The sequence below is a fragment of the Manacus candei genome, unplaced genomic scaffold (genome assembly GCF_025592945.1).
Source record: "Manacus candei isolate 608988 ecotype Guabito, Panama unplaced genomic scaffold, ASM2559294v1 h1tg000023l, whole genome shotgun sequence".
In the NCBI taxonomy this organism is placed as follows: domain Eukaryota; kingdom Metazoa; phylum Chordata; class Aves; order Passeriformes; family Pipridae; genus Manacus; species Manacus candei.
Genome location: NW_026138071.1, coordinates 5,150,250 through 5,168,873, shown reverse-complemented (window position 1 = coordinate 5,168,873; position 18,624 = coordinate 5,150,250). Strand labels below are relative to the sequence as shown.

Here is an 18,624-nt window from a genome sequence, read left to right as displayed (position 1 = left end):
AGGGATAAGATTCTGTCTTTTAATGGTATGCTGAGCAATCATCTAACAGCCAAACAGGCTGCTGGTGCAGTGACAGCCCAGCCAGCCTCTCTGCCATCACATCTACTCCTAGTAATAGCAAAGTGAGATTTAGAAGCTTTGGGTTGATGCTGAAGAAAGCACAAGTGGCCTTACAGGATGGCACAAAGAGGACCTGCACCCTGCTATGTTCTGGAGGACTGTGACAGCTCCCTGAAACCAGTAGCTCCCCAGCAGCTTCATTCCAGAGGCAATGCACAGTGGTACACCACCATTGTGGTGATACATATGAATTTTGCCTGTGAGAGAAGATTTACTCATATTTGTGCTTTGTTTAGTGCCTGCCCTTGCCTCAACGCACTGCCTTTACTTCTACTTGCTATTTAGTGATAAACATTCATTTGTATCACCTGTACAACAGCAGTAGTTCTATTCACATCACAGGGATGCTGGTGACATGAAACATCTGATGTTAACAGAGCTCTTTGAAGAGGTAAAAAGAATAATGCTGTGTTATTATCACAATTTACATCATCAGTGTAATGGACAAATACGCTTTCTGCCTATTTTAAGCTGCCTTTTATTAATTAATCCAATGCAGTAGAGCTAATTACTAGTAATTTGCAGTTTCCAAAGGCCTGTATGTAAAGGCTTAGCCACATTTATTCCGTTAAAACAGTTTCCTTTAAAGAGTTTACAAAGTTGAAGGTCACTTCTCATTTCTACTTGTCTTGCAAATGCAGACACTTTTTCTTCCCCCAACAATGCACAAAATTCAAGGCAAACAACCATGTAATCTTTTAATGATATTCATAAATTCAGAATTAAACTTTTTTTATTCCTTAGTCTATTTGCCTTAATTAGCACCAACTGCATTGATCTTGTTTTCGGTCAGATAACCAACCCTTCTAAGAGCTTATGAAAAAAATTTCTTTGCAACTCTAATAATTACCATAATCCCATTCTAGCTGAGCAGTTGTGTCTTCATTAGAAGCAAAATTTATCCTAATTGTCAGAGAACTCATATTTAAGAAATAGCTATGATTAAAATTAATCAAGGCATGCCTAAGTCACAGGTTGTTCCATTTGCGAACTGTCACAGATCCTCATGTTGAAGAATTTAAATATATGTAATTTAAAATTTAAATTAATATTTTCATTCTAGTGGAAACAAACAATTTTAAGAAAAAAAATAAAAATAAAAAATGCAGTGGTGTCACAGAATGTTTCACAGACAAAAATTTGCAGGAGACAGCCCCTGACCTATTTGCAATTGAAAAGAACAAACAGATCAACTTAATTTTTGTATCATAAATGAGATACTTGGAAGTTTAAGGATTTGCCTAAGACAATTTGTGACAGCCCAGAGACTTGATCTTCCAGATTACTTCATAGAATATATTGTGATGAAAAATTCTTATTAAAAAAAATAAATGAAGCAAATAAAATTTTCCCTCCTTAAACCAAGCTGGAAAACACATCCCTCAGCCGTCTAAGTGAGCAATATGCAGAGCCTGCACAAAAGCTTTTGCTGTCCTTAAAATGAAACATTCACCTCCAAAACTGTATGTGTGTTTCCTTTGAAATCACAGGACAAACTGCATAGACATTGCGGGGGGGGGGGGGGGTGTGGAAATTTGGCCCTCTGATAGGAATGATGAAGAAATAACAATGACAAAATTACTTGAGTAGGAAGGCTGAAGGAGTTCTACACATTTGATGTTACATTTGACTAGAATAAACCCAGTTGTGAAGGAGCAAGATTCAGGATGGGAACAGTTCCAGCCGTGGAGAAAAGCATACAGCAATTGGCAGGACTTTATTATATGGACCTTACAGTTATTATATGGACTTTACTGTTATTATGTGGTTTCATTGTATTCACACCACACAGTGCGCAGCCTGGACATGCCCAGGCTTGCCATAAGTTTGCCTGCTGCCTGCTCCCTGCTTTCTCCGCTCCTCCCCCTTTTGCCAGTGTCCCTATCCTGGTTTGTCCCCTGCTTGTCTGTCTCATGCTCCGCCCTATGTTCTGGCCCTTTCCCCTCCCGAGCTGACAAAAGACAGCGTGCACGCGTGAATAAAGGATTCTACTTGCACCCTCCCTCCTGTCCCATCCCCTCTTCGGGCCGCGGCACCCAGTGTAGTCAATAAACACCTCTGAGATTTTGTTATAGTCCGCACTACACATCCTGCCAGCACTACTCTCTATCCTTCCTAAATAAACAGGAAAGAAAGGGAACCATCACAGAGAGAACAAAAACAGGTGTACACCCCCTCAATGTTAAGACTGTCAATATATATAATTTTGAGACAAGCACTAAATCCCTAAAACTCAACAATGGTGTAGCAAGAAAATACATGAAATTTTAGAAGATTTTCTATCAAGAAAGCATTTTCCTGAATATTATCTCAAATTAATTTTTATTTCAGCATGTTTCCTTATTTAAGGCCAGCAGCTATTTAATGTATCATTAACAAAATATAACATTAAAAGAGATGATTTCATATAATAGGCATGCATGTATGATGAAACTCCTTGTGTTGTTGTAACAGACTGTATTTTCCTCTGGTAAAATGATGTCTTTCCCCTAAACTCAATAAATTGAGGCCAATTGCAAAAACACGGGTTTTGGCCCTGTTGTGCTGAGCCGCAAATTTGGTAAATTCCTTGCCAAAGGTTATTTTTGGGCTCAAGGGGAGACCAGACAAACATTTCGAAGAGAAATCTACCAATGGTACTACATAGACAACATATAACAGCTTCAGAGGTTTACCAAGGAGAAAACTAATGAAGATTAGAGAGCATTAGAAGAAGCACTGCAGAAGAACATCCCATTCTTATTTCTCCCCAGATGACTTTTTGTGGTAAAATAGTGGGCTAAATCTCCTGAACTAAAAGGAGAAAAGAGAACTACCAGAACCAGAGGGAGGATGGGAGAAAGAGTGTATAAAAGCAATATTACAGCAGGCTCTAAAAGAATTAACACTCTTCAGACCCTTGATTTTCCTCAGCAGACATTCCCTCCTCATCACCCCACCTTCCAACTTCTCTTTCCTATTGCAACTTTAAAAAGCCAATCAACAACGTATTAAAAAGTCTTTTGGCATACTTAATCTTTTATTTTTAAGTCATCTACGTTTTCTTTCCTAAACTTATTATGTTATGAGATCTCACAGAATACAAAGAGAACAAGAATAATGTGAACTAAGACAATTCTTCTTTCCATGCTGGAAACCATATACTCTATCCCACTGAATGGAAGAAAAAAAAACCTGAAAGAAAAAAAAAGGTATTTCTGTCATCTTAATAACTTGTCACAAAGGTAGGTTTTTCTTCTTTTTGAGATTTGCAAAACTTGATGACTGGACTTCTCAAATATATTATTTCCATTGCTAGCCACCTTGGTTTTCAGAATCTGAACTGGCATACCACTGAGAGACCAATATTTAGAAGATCTGAACATTGATGACAACAGCCCTCAGGCATGACTGGGACAGAACTGTGGGAGGAGATTGTGCTGGGACTGGCACGAGTGAAGGGAAAAGAGCCTGTTATCTATTCCTTAGATAAAAGGCAATTTTTTTAGGTTTGATTGCTTTGTTGTTAGAACACCTACATTTTTAATAGAGGTAAATGTGCTGACAGTTTGGCTTGGCATCAGCTGAAAGGATTTTATATAAATAAATTTGAAAATGAAAAAAGGGAAACAAATAAACCATCCTGTACAGACAGCTGTTCCATTTAGAATTCATAATTTTACAAAGCAAATGCAGAAAAGCCATCTGCAAGAATCAAACAAACAAACAAGGATAGGATATTATCTCCTACATACATCCCCATACATATTTGGCCTTTAATTTACCAAGGCATTGCACATTCCATGAATTTTGACTCTAAAGGAATAGCAGTAGAGGTGAACTCTATTCAAGTACCCCCCCCCATCTCAATTCCACACTCAAGTTGGATTCCAAAAGCCTCTTAAGTAGCCCTTTACCCACCTTCAAACTGCCTTCTTTCTCCACAAGGGTCTCACTCAGTACAAATCTCTCTCCCATGCATGTGGGAATTCCCTACACTCTTAGAGACAATGCTAATTATCTCAAATGTCAGCAACTTTTCACAAGTAGAAATTATTGCAGTTATAAGAAGGAGTTCATCCCGCTCAAACCAGTTCTTTACCTACCACTTACAGGATTTACTGAACGATACTGATCAATCTGAGAAATCTATCTTTATTTTGCTCAGAAACACAGTATTTACACAGACCAGTGATGCTTCATGGGCCTGAACCGTCATTTTCTGCAGCTGGTCTTGCATGTATGAAACAAAGCCACGGAAAACAAAGTTAAGGCAGGGCAGGCAAAACCAACTCACAGCATTATCCAAGTAATCTGAGCATTCATTTTCATTCCCATTAAACAAACACAAAGCCTAGAACGCTGCCCCCTTCTCAAAGGGGGATTTTGCACTCTGACTGCCTAACTTTTCAGGGACTTTGCTCCGTAAAAATATATTCTTATTTTATAACTACCACAGTCCAAGTGCATCTGACAGCACAAAGATCATATACCAGTCTAAGAGCAGGAAATTGTTCTGCATAAGTTTATTACACTTCATTGTCAGTCAGCCCTCAAGCTATCACAGAGAGAAGTACTGCCATTACCTGCATTATTCAACTAAGTTTAAACATTAGAATAGGTATGAGGAGATGGGGGGATGCTCTTCAGAACTGCGGGGATTTTAATTCCAACACCCAGCTTTGGATGCCTGTGGGTTTGGATTTTTCAAATCTTGCTCAGTTTTTCTGCATCCTGTCCTTCCACCCTAAAACCTGGGTTGTACTGAAAGGATTTCTAAGACTCATACTTCAAAATGAGTTACCTGCAAGGGTTTAATTCCAATAATTTAATTCCATTAGCTAGGATGTCTAATTTGTGATGTAGGTGCATACTTTAGGGAAGGACCCAAGAGGTTCTTCAGCTCTCACAGAACATACTGTATTTCTCTATTTCACTGTCTAGTGATCTTTACAAGGGATTAACACATTATTATTTCCAGTGTTTTGCTTTGGTTTTAGTACAGAGAAAGTGGAAAAAACATAATTTCTTTAAGGACAATTTGATGAAAAAGGCATTTCTAACAGTATTTTAATTTTTGCTGGACAAGCACAAAGTAAATTGTCAGTGTCTTACAAAGTACCAAGTATGAAAAAGGGGAACTTTTTGAAAATTTTCCACAGTTTCCTTAGTCAGTATATAAACTGGAAGAAGACACAAAGCTTCATTATACCCTGAGCTATTTGTAAACATGTTCACTGACTCCTAAAACAGGCAAGGGAGACAAAAGGTGAGGGGGAAAATAGTCACTCACAGGACTGAAGTGATCTTTTTAAGATTTTTAAGATGACACAAAAGATCAGAAGAACTATTAACCTGGACCATCAGATCCTTATAACTAGGCAGGACAACTCCTCCTGTATGTAGCATTTAATGGAAAAACCCTAGATCCAGGTATTTCACAATCTGAAGGCATGCAGTACAAATGCTTTGTTTTGTCTGAGGTGGGCAATATTTAAACCAATTTTGGGATTTAACCAAAATCAGAAATGTTTTAAAAAACATTATGTCTTCAAGTTGTCCCAGCTTTGATCATCAGCCTAACTAAAGGAGAGTAGTCTAAAATATTCAACTTCTTGCTATAAAACATAAGCAAAGAGAAAATAATCTGGACTATATAACATAATTGTAATTTCTGAAAAAAAAGGTGCTAAATACTGAAAATAGAAAAACTATAGAAAATTACAAGAACGGATGCCAAATTGTGTGTTGCTTGTTTGTTGTTTTTTTTAATTATTCTTTCTACAATACACTGTAGGTATTTAGGTGGAGTTGAATGCAATGTTAAGTGTTTGTTTTTTCAATCCAAGCCTGGGACTCTAACAAATAAAATTAAAACTTACTGGACATAATTAGCCAGGGTATTTTCTCATTTGCATGGCCAAATTAGGGGGGATGGAAGGATCACATATAGTTTGACTTCTGTTGCAGGGAATATGTTAAATCTTGGGTGCAATTTGGGAAACATAAAAAAACCACTGAGCTTCCATTGGATTTATCCTAACACCCTTCACCTGAAACAGTAATTAATTTCCCAAGGGCCCATTTTGACAGTACAACACATGAAGCAATGTTAAGTTCAGCACTAAAAGGAAAAAAAAGTAAAATAAATACTATTTCTTGTAAGTAAAAATTGATAATAAAATCTAATAGAATCTACAAAGGAAATAGGCATAAAGAAGGATTTAAAAGGTCAGCTCTATTTAGCAAGGAAAAAGAACACTTTAAGATAATTTATTTAGAAAATATGATGAAGGATTTTCACATATAAAACATAGGTAGGGATAAAAGGATAGGACTAAGGACAATATTTGTGCTCTGCAACTCAAGCAGTACGGGGGAGCCAACTCCAATGAATCAACTCTGTACACTTCTCCCTAATGAGGTAAACTGCTAATGCCAATCCCATTGTAGTGATGATTGAGTATACCACATGCTGCTCTCTCCATTTGTGTTTGCTAGGAGAATTGGAATATGCAGATGAATCTTGGTTTAATAAGGATGGTAACATCAATGTGTGCTTGTGTCTGCCCACTGATGCTACAGAGGTGAAACACTGCCAGGATTCACAAGAAAATATCTGAGATCATGTTTTGTGTTCCTCATGGCAGATCAGTGGAATTCCCAGGATGTTCTACAAGATGCACCATTCGTCCATCTGCTAAGATGGATTCAATGTGAACATTTTTTTACCTTCCCTCCCTCCCCAAGGTCACTTTATGGAACTGAAGTTCCCAGTGTTGCCCTTGACAAGTACTGTCAGTAGTTGCTATAGCAAGGGAAAGGTGCCAGCCAAGGGAAAACAGGACAACTCTGTCAAAGCTTCATCAGTGCAAAATCAACATAAACTGCAGCAGTCAGACTAATGTACCTCAGCAGTTGTAGATGAGGAGAGCAGCACATGCATTTATCTATGCATTCATGCAAACCCAAGCCTAAAGAAAAGCAGGCTCTGACTATGCTGGTAGTTCATTTATGAATAACAATAGTTCAACATATAAAAGACCTTCCTAATCCAAAGACTACCTAATGTTATATACTCAAGCACAAATCACGTATAGAATTTATGACAATATAACAGTGGGTGTACAACAGTGTGCTTTTGCATCTGCCTCAGCTCTATCTCTGTCCAGCTAAACCGCCAATGAAAAGTTAACTGCTTCAAGCCATTTCAGTCCTGGCAGGAACAGCAGAATCATAAAAAATTTCAGACTCCTTAACAGAGTTTACTCTGTCACAGTGCAATTCTAATACTTCATCCTTTGTGATGGGGGCTGACAAGTTCAAAAGCATTAATGGAACCAATGTCATTGTTATGGGTGTGTGCCAAGAAGATTTGCCTCAAAAGCCTTGGGGAAGCAAACTTTTGTCTAGCACCACCTCGAGGGGCAAAGGAGACTTCCATGAGATATACCAATTCAGGGGAAGAGAAACCAGTTTTCTACTTACAGGGAAACTGTGCTCTTTAGCACAAGTTATCCCAACTGCAATACCTTCTAAGTACTTCTCTTTATAGACTTCAGAGGAGCTAGTAGGGGGAGCTACACCAGATCTTACCCATTTGTGTACATACAGAGTACGAGGACTCCTGGAAATGGAATTTTCTTCTCTGTGACTAACACTGCAAAGCAGTTTGTCCCGCTGCATGTAAGTGCATGAGATTAATCAACCCATGCCTTCAGGCTGCAGGCAACATTGCAGCCCTTGCTGCTGTTATTCCAAGGGGTCCATCTGCAGTAAGAGTAGCAGGCCTTGCTCAGCCCAAAGGGAGCATCTGTGCCGTATGATGAAGGGTTGGAAATCCAGTGTTTCTGGACTGAAGTATAATGATTTTCTGGCACATTTTCCTAATATCCATGGCAACTTTTGAGCTGCAATATCTCTTGAGCCCACATTCCTGCGTCTATTCTCTGAACAGAATGCCAACCACAGCAAACAACCAACTCAGCTTCAGGACTGAAGCTAGTATTTCTAGTCACAAAATCTGGCATTTGAGCCAATTGCTGAATGGGAAGTCCCAGAGCTTCTCAACAGTGTGGCCAAATCCTCAGCGTCTGCATATTTGTTTTCCTACCCATTTCATTTATTTTTAAATGAGTGGCTGACTGAGTTTTCCCCAGGCTATGCCTTCCATTGTTTGCCCCCACACAGACAGACCCACACGCCCATTATTACACTGACAGGTAGAAAAAGAAAACACAGCACAGAAAGTATTGATAATTAGCAAAATTCACAGTCAGATTCTAATATATTTTGAGATTACCACAGCTATGATGTAATATATTTTGGTTTTGAGCAACAGAGGTACAAAGAGCTGGGCACAATGAAACTTTTGATTTAAAAAACAGTGAGGAACTTGAACTTTGTAGTCCTAAGTTTATCACCTCCCTCCAGGCTTGCTTCAGATCAACAGTGCCTGTCCTTCAGTTTCCTTACTCTGACAGGGTCACAGCAAAAATGCTGATGAAATAAGTTCAAGAGCATCCCACTGAACACTTTGCCAGCTTCCAGCCATCTGTGGTTTACGGATTCATGTACGCCTTGCTGACTTTTTCCTTTACATTTGACCTCTACAGCATCTAACAACATCCAATTTGATGTAGTGTAAGATTTGAATTTGCGAGAAACAGCAAATTCTTGTTTATTATTCACCTCCTTCATGCTGCTCCGCATCACAAAACTCTGCCTAGCTTTTTCTTCTCCAGGCTGAAGAGTCTAAGCCTATTTAATCACTCCTTGTAGAGAACAGTTTGTGGCACACAAAAGAATAGAGTGTCAGTTTTAGAAACAGCCATGAGGCCTGAAAGACAGACTTATAGGCTGCGTAGTCAGAGCTGCATACAGAGCCTCCTCTGAGCGGCCCAGAGAGGATGCATTTCTTGGAAAGGGCTGGTCAGGCCAAGGCTGAGGTCAGTGAATACATCCAACTGGATTTCAATTTCATCTTTGAGCAACTGAAATAGAAGTTGCAAAGGGATCAACACATAACTGTTGGCTTGATTAACTAAGTTGGAGATGTTTCTATAGTTATCCATTGCCTCAGTTCCTGCCTTCTTCAAACAGCTTACAAACTTCTCACCCTCATTTTCAGTACATCTGAAAGAGAGGCAGACACCTGAACTCCAAGAAGTCATAGGATCTTATGAAAACAGAGGACCAAGTAGAAGGGAATCAAGTTACTTTGCATCAAAGAAAAATCCCTGCTTGAGCTTAACCACCGTTCTAGGCATCACAGAATTTGCAAGGAAGATAACCCAAAAAAACCCCAGGGCAATAAATTCTGCAATCACAGCTTCATCTTGCAGTTGTAAAAATGAATCAAGCAAGTTAGGGAAGTGACATATTAGTAAAAAGTGTTGCTCCTTTCCCCTTCATATATATATATCTCAGGTTATAAAAAAGCCACCAAACCATACCATGGGCTACACAGTCCCCATTGCAGCACTCACTGCCTTAGAGTGTTTGAGAGATATATCTACTAAATGAGCTTTCTCACAGGTGTGAGATATCCTGAGCTGAATACCTGAAAGATATTTCCCACTTGGTTTTGGGTTGGTTGTTTCATTTTTTTTTTGTTTGTTTTTTTGTTTGTTTTTTTTTCTTGAGCAGTGTTATGGTTGTTGACACTTCAGAACCCCCAAAGCAAGAACAAGACACAGCTGTTTCAGCTGCTGGAGAAGGCTGAGCAAATGCAACAGAATTGCACAGAGCTGGAGGCAACTTGGAAGATCACTCAGTCCATGCTCACACCCCAAGGTAGAATCACCCATACCCATGTTCATTATTTCTCACAGACTCATCCAACTTTTGTAAAGCCTTCCAGTGACAGAAACTTGACAGTCTCCTCGGGCAATCTGTGTCACGGCTGCTTTCCTATACATCTTGGCCAGAAAAGATGATTATTCCCTTCAGTGCTGTAGCAGCCTTTGAGCACCTGAAGATCATTATTCTGCCTCCCCTCACCAATCTCTTCTGGTTGTTACCAAACAAGTTATATTTCTTCAAAAAGGAGTCTCTGCAGCATTGGAGGAAGATGTTGGAAAATTCTTTTAACTTTAGCACAATAGTGTTTGATCCTTATATCCATGGTTAATACTTAGTTTTGTACCATACAGTGCTTAGTAAAAATGCAGAGATTAATGTGGCTTTGTATTAACTCCCTAATAGCCAGCTATTGCTTCCTTATTTACCTATATCAGTGATTAATATGTACTAGCAGATGCCTTAGTTTTGAGAACAAGGATTGTGTGTCTGAGCAAAGAATGATAAGAGAAATACATTAGGACCTGACCACATATTTGAGGTACTCTCAAGGTGAAGAGATTAATTAGAAGATCTGGAACCATATCCAAATAAGTCCATAGAAATAATTAGCATATATGCATACATTCCAGAAATGTAATGAATATGTAATAGAAATGTAGCGAATGTGTATTAGTTTCATGGATATAACTTGGTCTGTTAGGTTGCTGGGTGTGCACGTTAGGTCAAATGACCCCCATGCATCCAGCACTGAATAAAGTAGTGTTGGCTTTCTAACCTAACAAACTGGTTGGAGAATTTATTTCCTGTTTTTTGGCGACATGGTTAAAGAACTTAATCAACCTGTCTTTGCAAGGCATGTTTTCCAGTCCTATTTCATGGGTTTTTTTCATCAACAGTGGGCCATTCAAGAAACAGTTTGGGTTCTGTATATCTTTATAGAGAACAGAAATCTAGAAGCATGACTGATAACCAAGGACAACTAAATGCCAAGTGGAAGCCCTGGATAATGTTTACTTTACAATGTTTGCTTATCTCCCTGCTGCTCCTCACTTGGACACATTAGCACACCTGATTTTTTTACCAGCTGCTTTTTGGTTCAAAATTTGTCCATCTGCCAGTTATGTCAAATTTCAAAATGAAGGCTCTACATAGTAAGGGCCTAGTATTTTGGTATCAATGCTATGGTTCAGGGGTCCTGCTTAGATCAGGGGAATGGCATCAAGCATGTTTTCCTCTAAGCTAACAGGATAAAACACTGCATGAAAAAAATAGCAAATGATCTGAGTTTCTGGCGTATCACAGCACTGAATAAACCTCAGGTTAGAGAATTATTATTAGCACTAGAGAAACTAAGACATTTGTTATCATTCTCCTGAAGGAACAGGTTAGGATTTGTCAGTTTGAGATGGCTCAAGAAGATTCAACTCTCCTTTCTGCCCCATGCACACACATTAGCCATAGAAGGGAAGCACTGGCATCTCCAGGGGCAGCAGCCTTTGTGCCTTTCATCAGTGTTAAAAAGACTGAAAGAAGAGATCTGTGCCAGGCACACTGCAACTGGCTGCTGCACTAGATGCAGCTGTGATTTCTTACCCTGCTGAGTGAGAAGTTTCTGTAACCACATGCCTAACCCATTTTCAGGAGGCTGCTTGACTGGGTCAAGAAATATTTGCAAAGACCATAAAATACTGAAGAGGGAAATGCATTTTTCCATTAGGAAAAAGACATTCTCTTGTATGCTGTTTTGTTTTTTTTCTTCTCTAAACCAGAAATACTTATGAAAGTCTTTCCATTTTATATTTGTAAAGGCTTAACACACGACCTGCAGGTGAAGGACAGGGAGCCTGGCCATACACTTAAACCTAGAGACGTAGTGGAGATCAAGAGAACAGAGTGAATCCTTTCTGTCTTACTGCATCTATGAGAAGCAAATGAATTTTTTATGCTGCTTACTACCTCCCCATCCCTTGACACTGATATCTGCTCTTTAAGGCGTTAAGGGCCAAAGACCAAAAACATTATTCCTTTCTTATTAGATTTTCCTACTGCTCAGATTTTCTCCTGGAAGCTTTAGGTTTAATATGTCTCTCCCAGAAGACGCCTTATTTCCCAAAAAACACAGTTCAAAACACCAGGAGTGAGAGATGAATGGTCCCTGTAGCCACCAACTTAAATCTATATCACTCTGAACTGAAAATAAATTCAAAGAGAGTCTGCATTTTTTTTGTTTAGGCCCATATGAGATGGCTTTTGGTCAGAGATGGTCAAAAAGACTGCATCAGTACTGAAAGATATCTCCTTTCCTCACCAACAAAAGGTCTCTGAGTTCTAGGACTTCATGGCACCTTCACTTCCAGACATTTCTGCATTGTTACTTTCTGCTCTGTACCGTGCCTTAAAGGGGAAATGCCAGCATGCTGCAAGAAATTGTATTTTGTGACTTTTTTATTCAGTGTGAAGCAAACAAGCCCTGATGTGCACCTGCCATCCTAACAAAGCAGAAACCCTGAAAAGGCAAAGAGATAGATAAAATGAAATCTATTTCCTTTTAAAAATGGAGCAGACCTCTATGGTTTAGAACAATATTGTCTCAATTTTTCTTTATCTCTCACTGGAACGGGGATAAATGCACCACAGCCAGCTATGATCTCTAACACTTTATAACAGGAGCAGTGTAAGCATCACACTTTTCAATATCCTCAGAAAAGACTGAGCACTCTCTACTTGGTTGTATTTGCACAATCACACAAATATACATACTAAGAAGAAAAGAAAAAAAAATCTAGTTAACGGGATTAGTAGTAGTAGGCAGGCAGTGGGGATAATGCCAAGGGTCCTATACGCATAATGCTACAAGAAAAATTGCGTCATTCTACAGATTCTAGTTTCTGTTCCATAAGGTATTGGGAACATTGGTTTTGCAGGAGCAGCTTTGTCTTGAGGGAGGTGAAGAAGGGAATACTTTGCAGGGCTTGTGAAGCAGACACAGCTCTGACTTGAATAGACTGGGGATGTCTCTCCTTGCGCGGGATGTATAACCTAAGGACAATGTCTAGGTACCATACAAGACGATTGCAAGTCAGATATGCAATAACTTGATATGCAACAGTGGAGACATTAGTGATGCTGGCATTGACATGAGGACTAGAAAAAAGAAGTCTCTTAATAGAGGTGGTGCTAATGGGGCTTCTTCCATCATCTGAACAGCCCATACTGCTGTGTTCAACTCAAGACTGTACAATGTCTTAATGTCCTACTGAAAGCACAGAATACTCGAGGTTTTCTGTGTTATCTGCTGATCTCAGCTCTCACAGATACATCCTGAACTGCCCATTCATCTAGGACCAGAACAAATACAGGGTGGACTCGTTCACAGGATTGCTAAGGCTGCAGGAAGCCTCTCAATGTCTCTAGCAAAAGCTGCCTGCTTAAAGCAGGTTCAACAAGATAGTTAAGGTCACTTGTATCTCCAAAAGCATCTTCACTTGGCACTGTCTGCCCAGCCACCAAATGGAAAGAAGGCTAAACTCTGCATATGTTTATGAACAGCCCTATTTTTTGTGTGTACTCTCTGATGTCCCAGGTAGTGCCAGGGGCATTTATTTCCAAAGAAATAGTTACTGAAGAATAGAAATAACAAATACAGGGAGACAGAAGGCATTAATGCCAAGTTCACCTGAGCACACATATTGTTCAAATACCAGAGATGAAGGTTCATTACTTTATACAGAGAGTCCCAGGGTGTATATGTGTGGTGCGTGTATAATATACTTGCACAACTGGATTCTCTCTCCAAAACATACTGTGGGCATCAATAGTAATCCAAGTTTGTCATTTTTCAAAATAAAGTCATTAATTCTCTTTTAAAGAGCAGGCACAAGTTGCAGTGAACTGCCTAACCACTGCTTTCAGAGCCCAAGTTTGAATGAGCTTGGTCTACAAGACTGTAACAAATAAACTACTTTCTAAATAGAGGATATTCATCAAAAGAGGTTTTTTGCTTAGATAACTAAGACAAACGTCCCATTTACATGGTAATTAAGTTACACGATTCCCACATGCGCTAAAATTACAAAAACGTGTGCTTTGCAGTGCACACAGCAATAAATCTTATAATTAGGAAAGGCAAGATCACATTTCTTGGAGAAGAGATTTTTACAGATTTTTAATACTCCTTATACAGAGAGAATAAGCAGCTGGATCCTACACAGCTGGAGCCAGATCCCAGTTTTCCTATAGTCCAAAGCCTCTGTGATACAGGGCACCAGTTTAACTACAGTGACTAGTTGAATTACAGTTACTGAAAGTGTCGGACATTTTGTGCATTGAACCAATTTGAAGAATATTTGAAAACTACTCAAGAGCACACTGTCCAGTCTGCAGACTAGACATCAATGAAGTCTTTAGATAGAATCATAGAATCTTTAAGGTTGGAAAACACCACCAAGATCATTAAGTCCAACTGTTAACCCAGCCCTGCCATGTTCACATCCACATGTTTTTTGAACCATTCCAGGGATGGTGATTCCACCACTTTCCTGAAGAGTCTATTCCAGTGCTTGACACCCATTTCAGTGAAGAACTTTTACACCGCCACTCCTCATATGATTCTCTCTATAGACCCTTCCCCAGATCCACTGCCCATCTCTGGACACGCTCCAGCACCTCACTGTTGTTTTTATAGCGAGGGGCACAAAAGAACACAGGATTTGACAGTGTAGCCTCAACCAGTGCAGAGTACAGGGGAAGAATCACCTCCCTAGTCCTTCTGGACACACTATTTCTGATACAGGCCAGGATGCCTTTGGCCTTTATGGCCACCTGGGCTCACACTGGCTTCTGTTTAGCCACCGTCAAAACAGCACCCTCACATCCTTTTTTTGCTGGTCATCTTTCCAGCCACTCTGCCCCAACCCTGGAGTATTATATGGAGTTGTTATGACCTGAGTGCAGGACCTGGCACAACTGCATTTCAATCTGTTATCTCAAACTTTGCACCTATACTTTGTTATAACTGATTATGCCATAATACAAGCTTGCAGAACCTACAATTTTCAAAAATGACTAGGAGGAACACACTCCACAAATACTTTCATGTTCAGTCTTTCCCCAGCTCATCCACTGGCTTAGGATCAATTTCCTTATTTATTTTCTTTGAACTGAACAACTTAACTTCATGAAATCAATTCTGTAAATTTAACTTCTCTCAAGATTGTGTCCCAGATGTGTAAAACGTATAACATGATTTGGACCACAAAGACCCCAAACATATATCCTTTCTCCTTCCCAACAAAAGCACAGTTATTGGAGTTTTCAGACAAGGAGGGAGCACTGGCCCTTTCACTGAGTGAGAAAGTTTCGGTCTCCACGGTGCCAGTGAGGCTCATGCCTTTCCATGATGAGGAGTATTTCTGAAGTTCAACTCAACACTTTCCCACACCACAGGCTTCTCTCTTGCCCTTCAAGGCACCTCCACTGATACACCAAATCCATCTATAAGACAATAATTTTTGCCAATTGTACATATTTTTTTTTTCCTTTTTTAAAATCTACCTTGGTTTCGTGATCATATCTACTCTATAATCTAGTATATCATATCTACTAGATCATAACTACTAGAGATCATGTCTCGTATAGATCTATCTGGATCATATGGTATGGACACACAAATTTAAAGCTGCCCAGAGAAAAGCATTTCAATAAAGTGTTTAAATCTTTACTAGATTACATGTAACTTTTTTTGTGTGTGTGTGATATTCCACAATAATGGTGGTGTTAATGTAAAACACCACCATTCTTATATTTGGATTCTTGTCCTAAATAATTTTATGGTGTGATCAGAGATTGATGCTTGTCATCCTTGGTACACTAAAAATAAGGAACATAATTTCAGTAGAACCACAGAGTTACACTGTAGCCTGCACTTGGTGACAATGAAGGCATTGGGGACATCCCACAGCACCTCTGCAGCATACCAGAAGAATTCCCTTTTGTTTCAACATACAAAACACACCAGTTGGTTTTGAATGGTCTACTTGATTTTAAAAAATCTGTTTTTCCAAGAAAACAACAAAATTCTTCTTCTTAAGTCTCAGGAAAAATGACATTTTAATTCCTTTTATTAAATCAGCTTTATCTTATGAATTTCATCTACCATTTCGGGCACACCAAGTGTGAAATTCACATTCCCCTGAATTCAGTAACTATTAAACCTGGAAAGAGGTTTGATCAGCAAATTGAGTACTTTCTCCATACAAATTAACAAACATGAACATACAAATATGAACATAAAGGCCTCAGATCACAGAGGTTTTGCCCACTTATCAAAAAAACTGCAGCTCCAGCAGGCTGTTCCTTCCTACAGTAAGGAATAATGGAGACTGGCCTTTGGCTCCAACTCTCTAAGCAACATATCTGGAAAAAAACCATTAAATGCTTACGGTCCTAATGCATTTCCAAAATATCCTTACTACTCTCTTAACTATCTGAAGCACATTAAATTTCTAGCAGTTCCATTTCCATTTTTCAGAACTTAGCCAGATTAAAAAAAAACAAAAAACAAAACAGAACCTATTATTCCACATACTAACTTCAAAGCATACATTTGCAGAAATAATTCAGAAATATTTAGACACTAAAAATCCCTAAGAAACAAAAGAGAAATTATAAAGTACTTAAAAAAAATATCAGTTGCTCATTTCTTCTCTACTTTTACAAGAAAATCTGTGGTTCCTCTTGGGTTTCAATTTAGAAGGGATTCGGATTACTACTTAAACTCAAAGGTGTCTCTGGCAGATACAGACATTTCATCATTATATTGTCTCGCTGAAAGGGCAGTATTGCACATAAGGTGTACCATATCTTCATCACGAATGTGCTGTAATGGCTAACAAGAAAAATTATAAATTATTTACTTAAGCAAAACCAACTAATATATTAAGGGGATGACATGTTCTGATAAATCAAGTAATTTTTCCTTCTCTTTCATTTCCTCTAAAACTTCAAAGCAATCTAATGTTGTTTATGCATAAAATTTAATCCTTTCACCAATCTGTAGTTTGATTGAATTTGCATACTCTATTCCCTACAAGTCAATGTGTAGAGAGCCTCCTGTAATTGAAACCATTTCCCCTCCAGTCCTCCTATCTTTGTTGTGGTATTTTCTATTAGTAGCTCTATTATGCCTAATATCCGTAATGTTGGCAGATTAGAATTTTCACTTAATGCAACCTGTATCTATAAACCACTAGGATGAAAAAAGAACAAATACAAGAAAGAGGAAATAATAATTACCTGTCTTTGATGCCACACAGATCAATGTGTAAATCACTAAAATTCCCCAGGGAGCCTTGCTGAACTAAAATGAGGTCCTTGGGCTGGTTATCAATAAAGATGAGCCTCATACAGCCTTGAAAAGCAGTAATGGGATTTAAACACTGGGAATCAGTGAAATTGTCAGGGCACCCTGTGGGAAAAAGAGCAGAGGCAGAGAAGAATATTGGAATGTTCAACTATTTCTGCTGGGATTTCATAATGCAAGAACTCATAGGCTTATAATTCCAAATGTTTTTATTCCTTGTGCTATGCAACCTCCTGTGTTATAAATCCAGTTAGGGGATAAAAAATAGAGAGCAGCCAGCTACTGGAAATATCAGAGTATGAGGTTTTCACAAGTGATAAGCAAAATCAAAATGTGATTTTTTTTCATCTTTAAACTCCACAGTTGATAGCAACTAACTCACATTGAAAAAGTTGTACAAAATGTAAAATCATTATGAGCTAAATTCTGTTACTGAAGCAATGCACACAGTAAAAGGATGAAATCCTGTGGGCAGCAAGAAAGCCATTTGTATCTCTTCCTCAATATTTAGACAACTCTGAGATCCAAAGCCTCCTGTGCATCCTCACTTATTCAGAGGGTTCATCAAAATCAGACCCTTGCTACAGGAAGCACTACACAGAAATGTATTATATAAAAAGACAGTTAATGACACTACTGTTATCTAAATTAATACTTGCACTCCAAAAAGGAGAAGATAGTATTTTTCAAGACTGTTCTTTCCATTTTAAAAATTGAACTAAACCTATATTCATTTCCACGAGAGTACCATACCTAAATACCTCTGTAGATCTGAGGCATGTCATCTAAGTTCTGAAGTCTAGAGTTACTGAGCCTGATCAGAACTGTGATATCTACAGGAATATTGATAATACTAATAGTTCTAGGGCCTTTTAACAAAACAAAACAAAACAAAAGCCTAAATATCCCACTTGTGGTTAATAAAGTTTTGTAGATTTTGCATATTTTGCCAGCTAGATGTAGGTATCCATTGGTTACCAATACAAGTTATCCACTTTTATAGCTGTGCTAGTAGTTCTGCTTGTTCTCCCTCTGTCAGGCTTAACCAACACCCTTCAATCTGCCCTACATTGCAGCTCAATTGGCTGTCCAAAATCAGTCATTCCGTTTGCTCTTAGCTGCAGAGTTCTCCCTGCACCTGGGGAGAACTCAGTGGTGAGCACCTGAGGATCTGCATCACAAAAACCTGTCTGAAACAACCTACCTCCAAAATAGTAGCTGTTCCCAGAGTAGATCCTTGAGACAGTGGTTGCATGGCTGGCAGTGGCAGCGTTGTTATCCAGTGTCAGGGTAATGCGATGTCTTCTGGCATTGATGTTAACAGAATGCCAAAGCCCATCGTGGAGATTGGTGCCTGGCAA

At 38.9% G+C, this 18,624-nt stretch overlaps 1 protein-coding gene across 2 annotated transcripts in view; it reads right to left on the bottom strand.

Annotated features, from left to right (window-relative positions):
- Window positions 1-18,624, bottom strand: part of CNTNAP5 (contactin associated protein family member 5) — a 284,130-nt gene that overhangs the window by 110,622 nt on the left and 154,884 nt on the right. For both annotated transcript variants that reach the window (XM_051786918.1, XM_051786919.1), the window contains 2 exons: window positions 18,468-18,617; window positions 17,197-17,368 (listed from right to left, as the gene is read on the bottom strand). In XM_051786918.1, coding sequence (XP_051642878.1) covers window positions 17,197-17,368; window positions 18,468-18,617 — 322 coding nt within the window. The remainder of the gene's footprint in view (window positions 1-17,196; window positions 17,369-18,467; window positions 18,618-18,624) is intronic.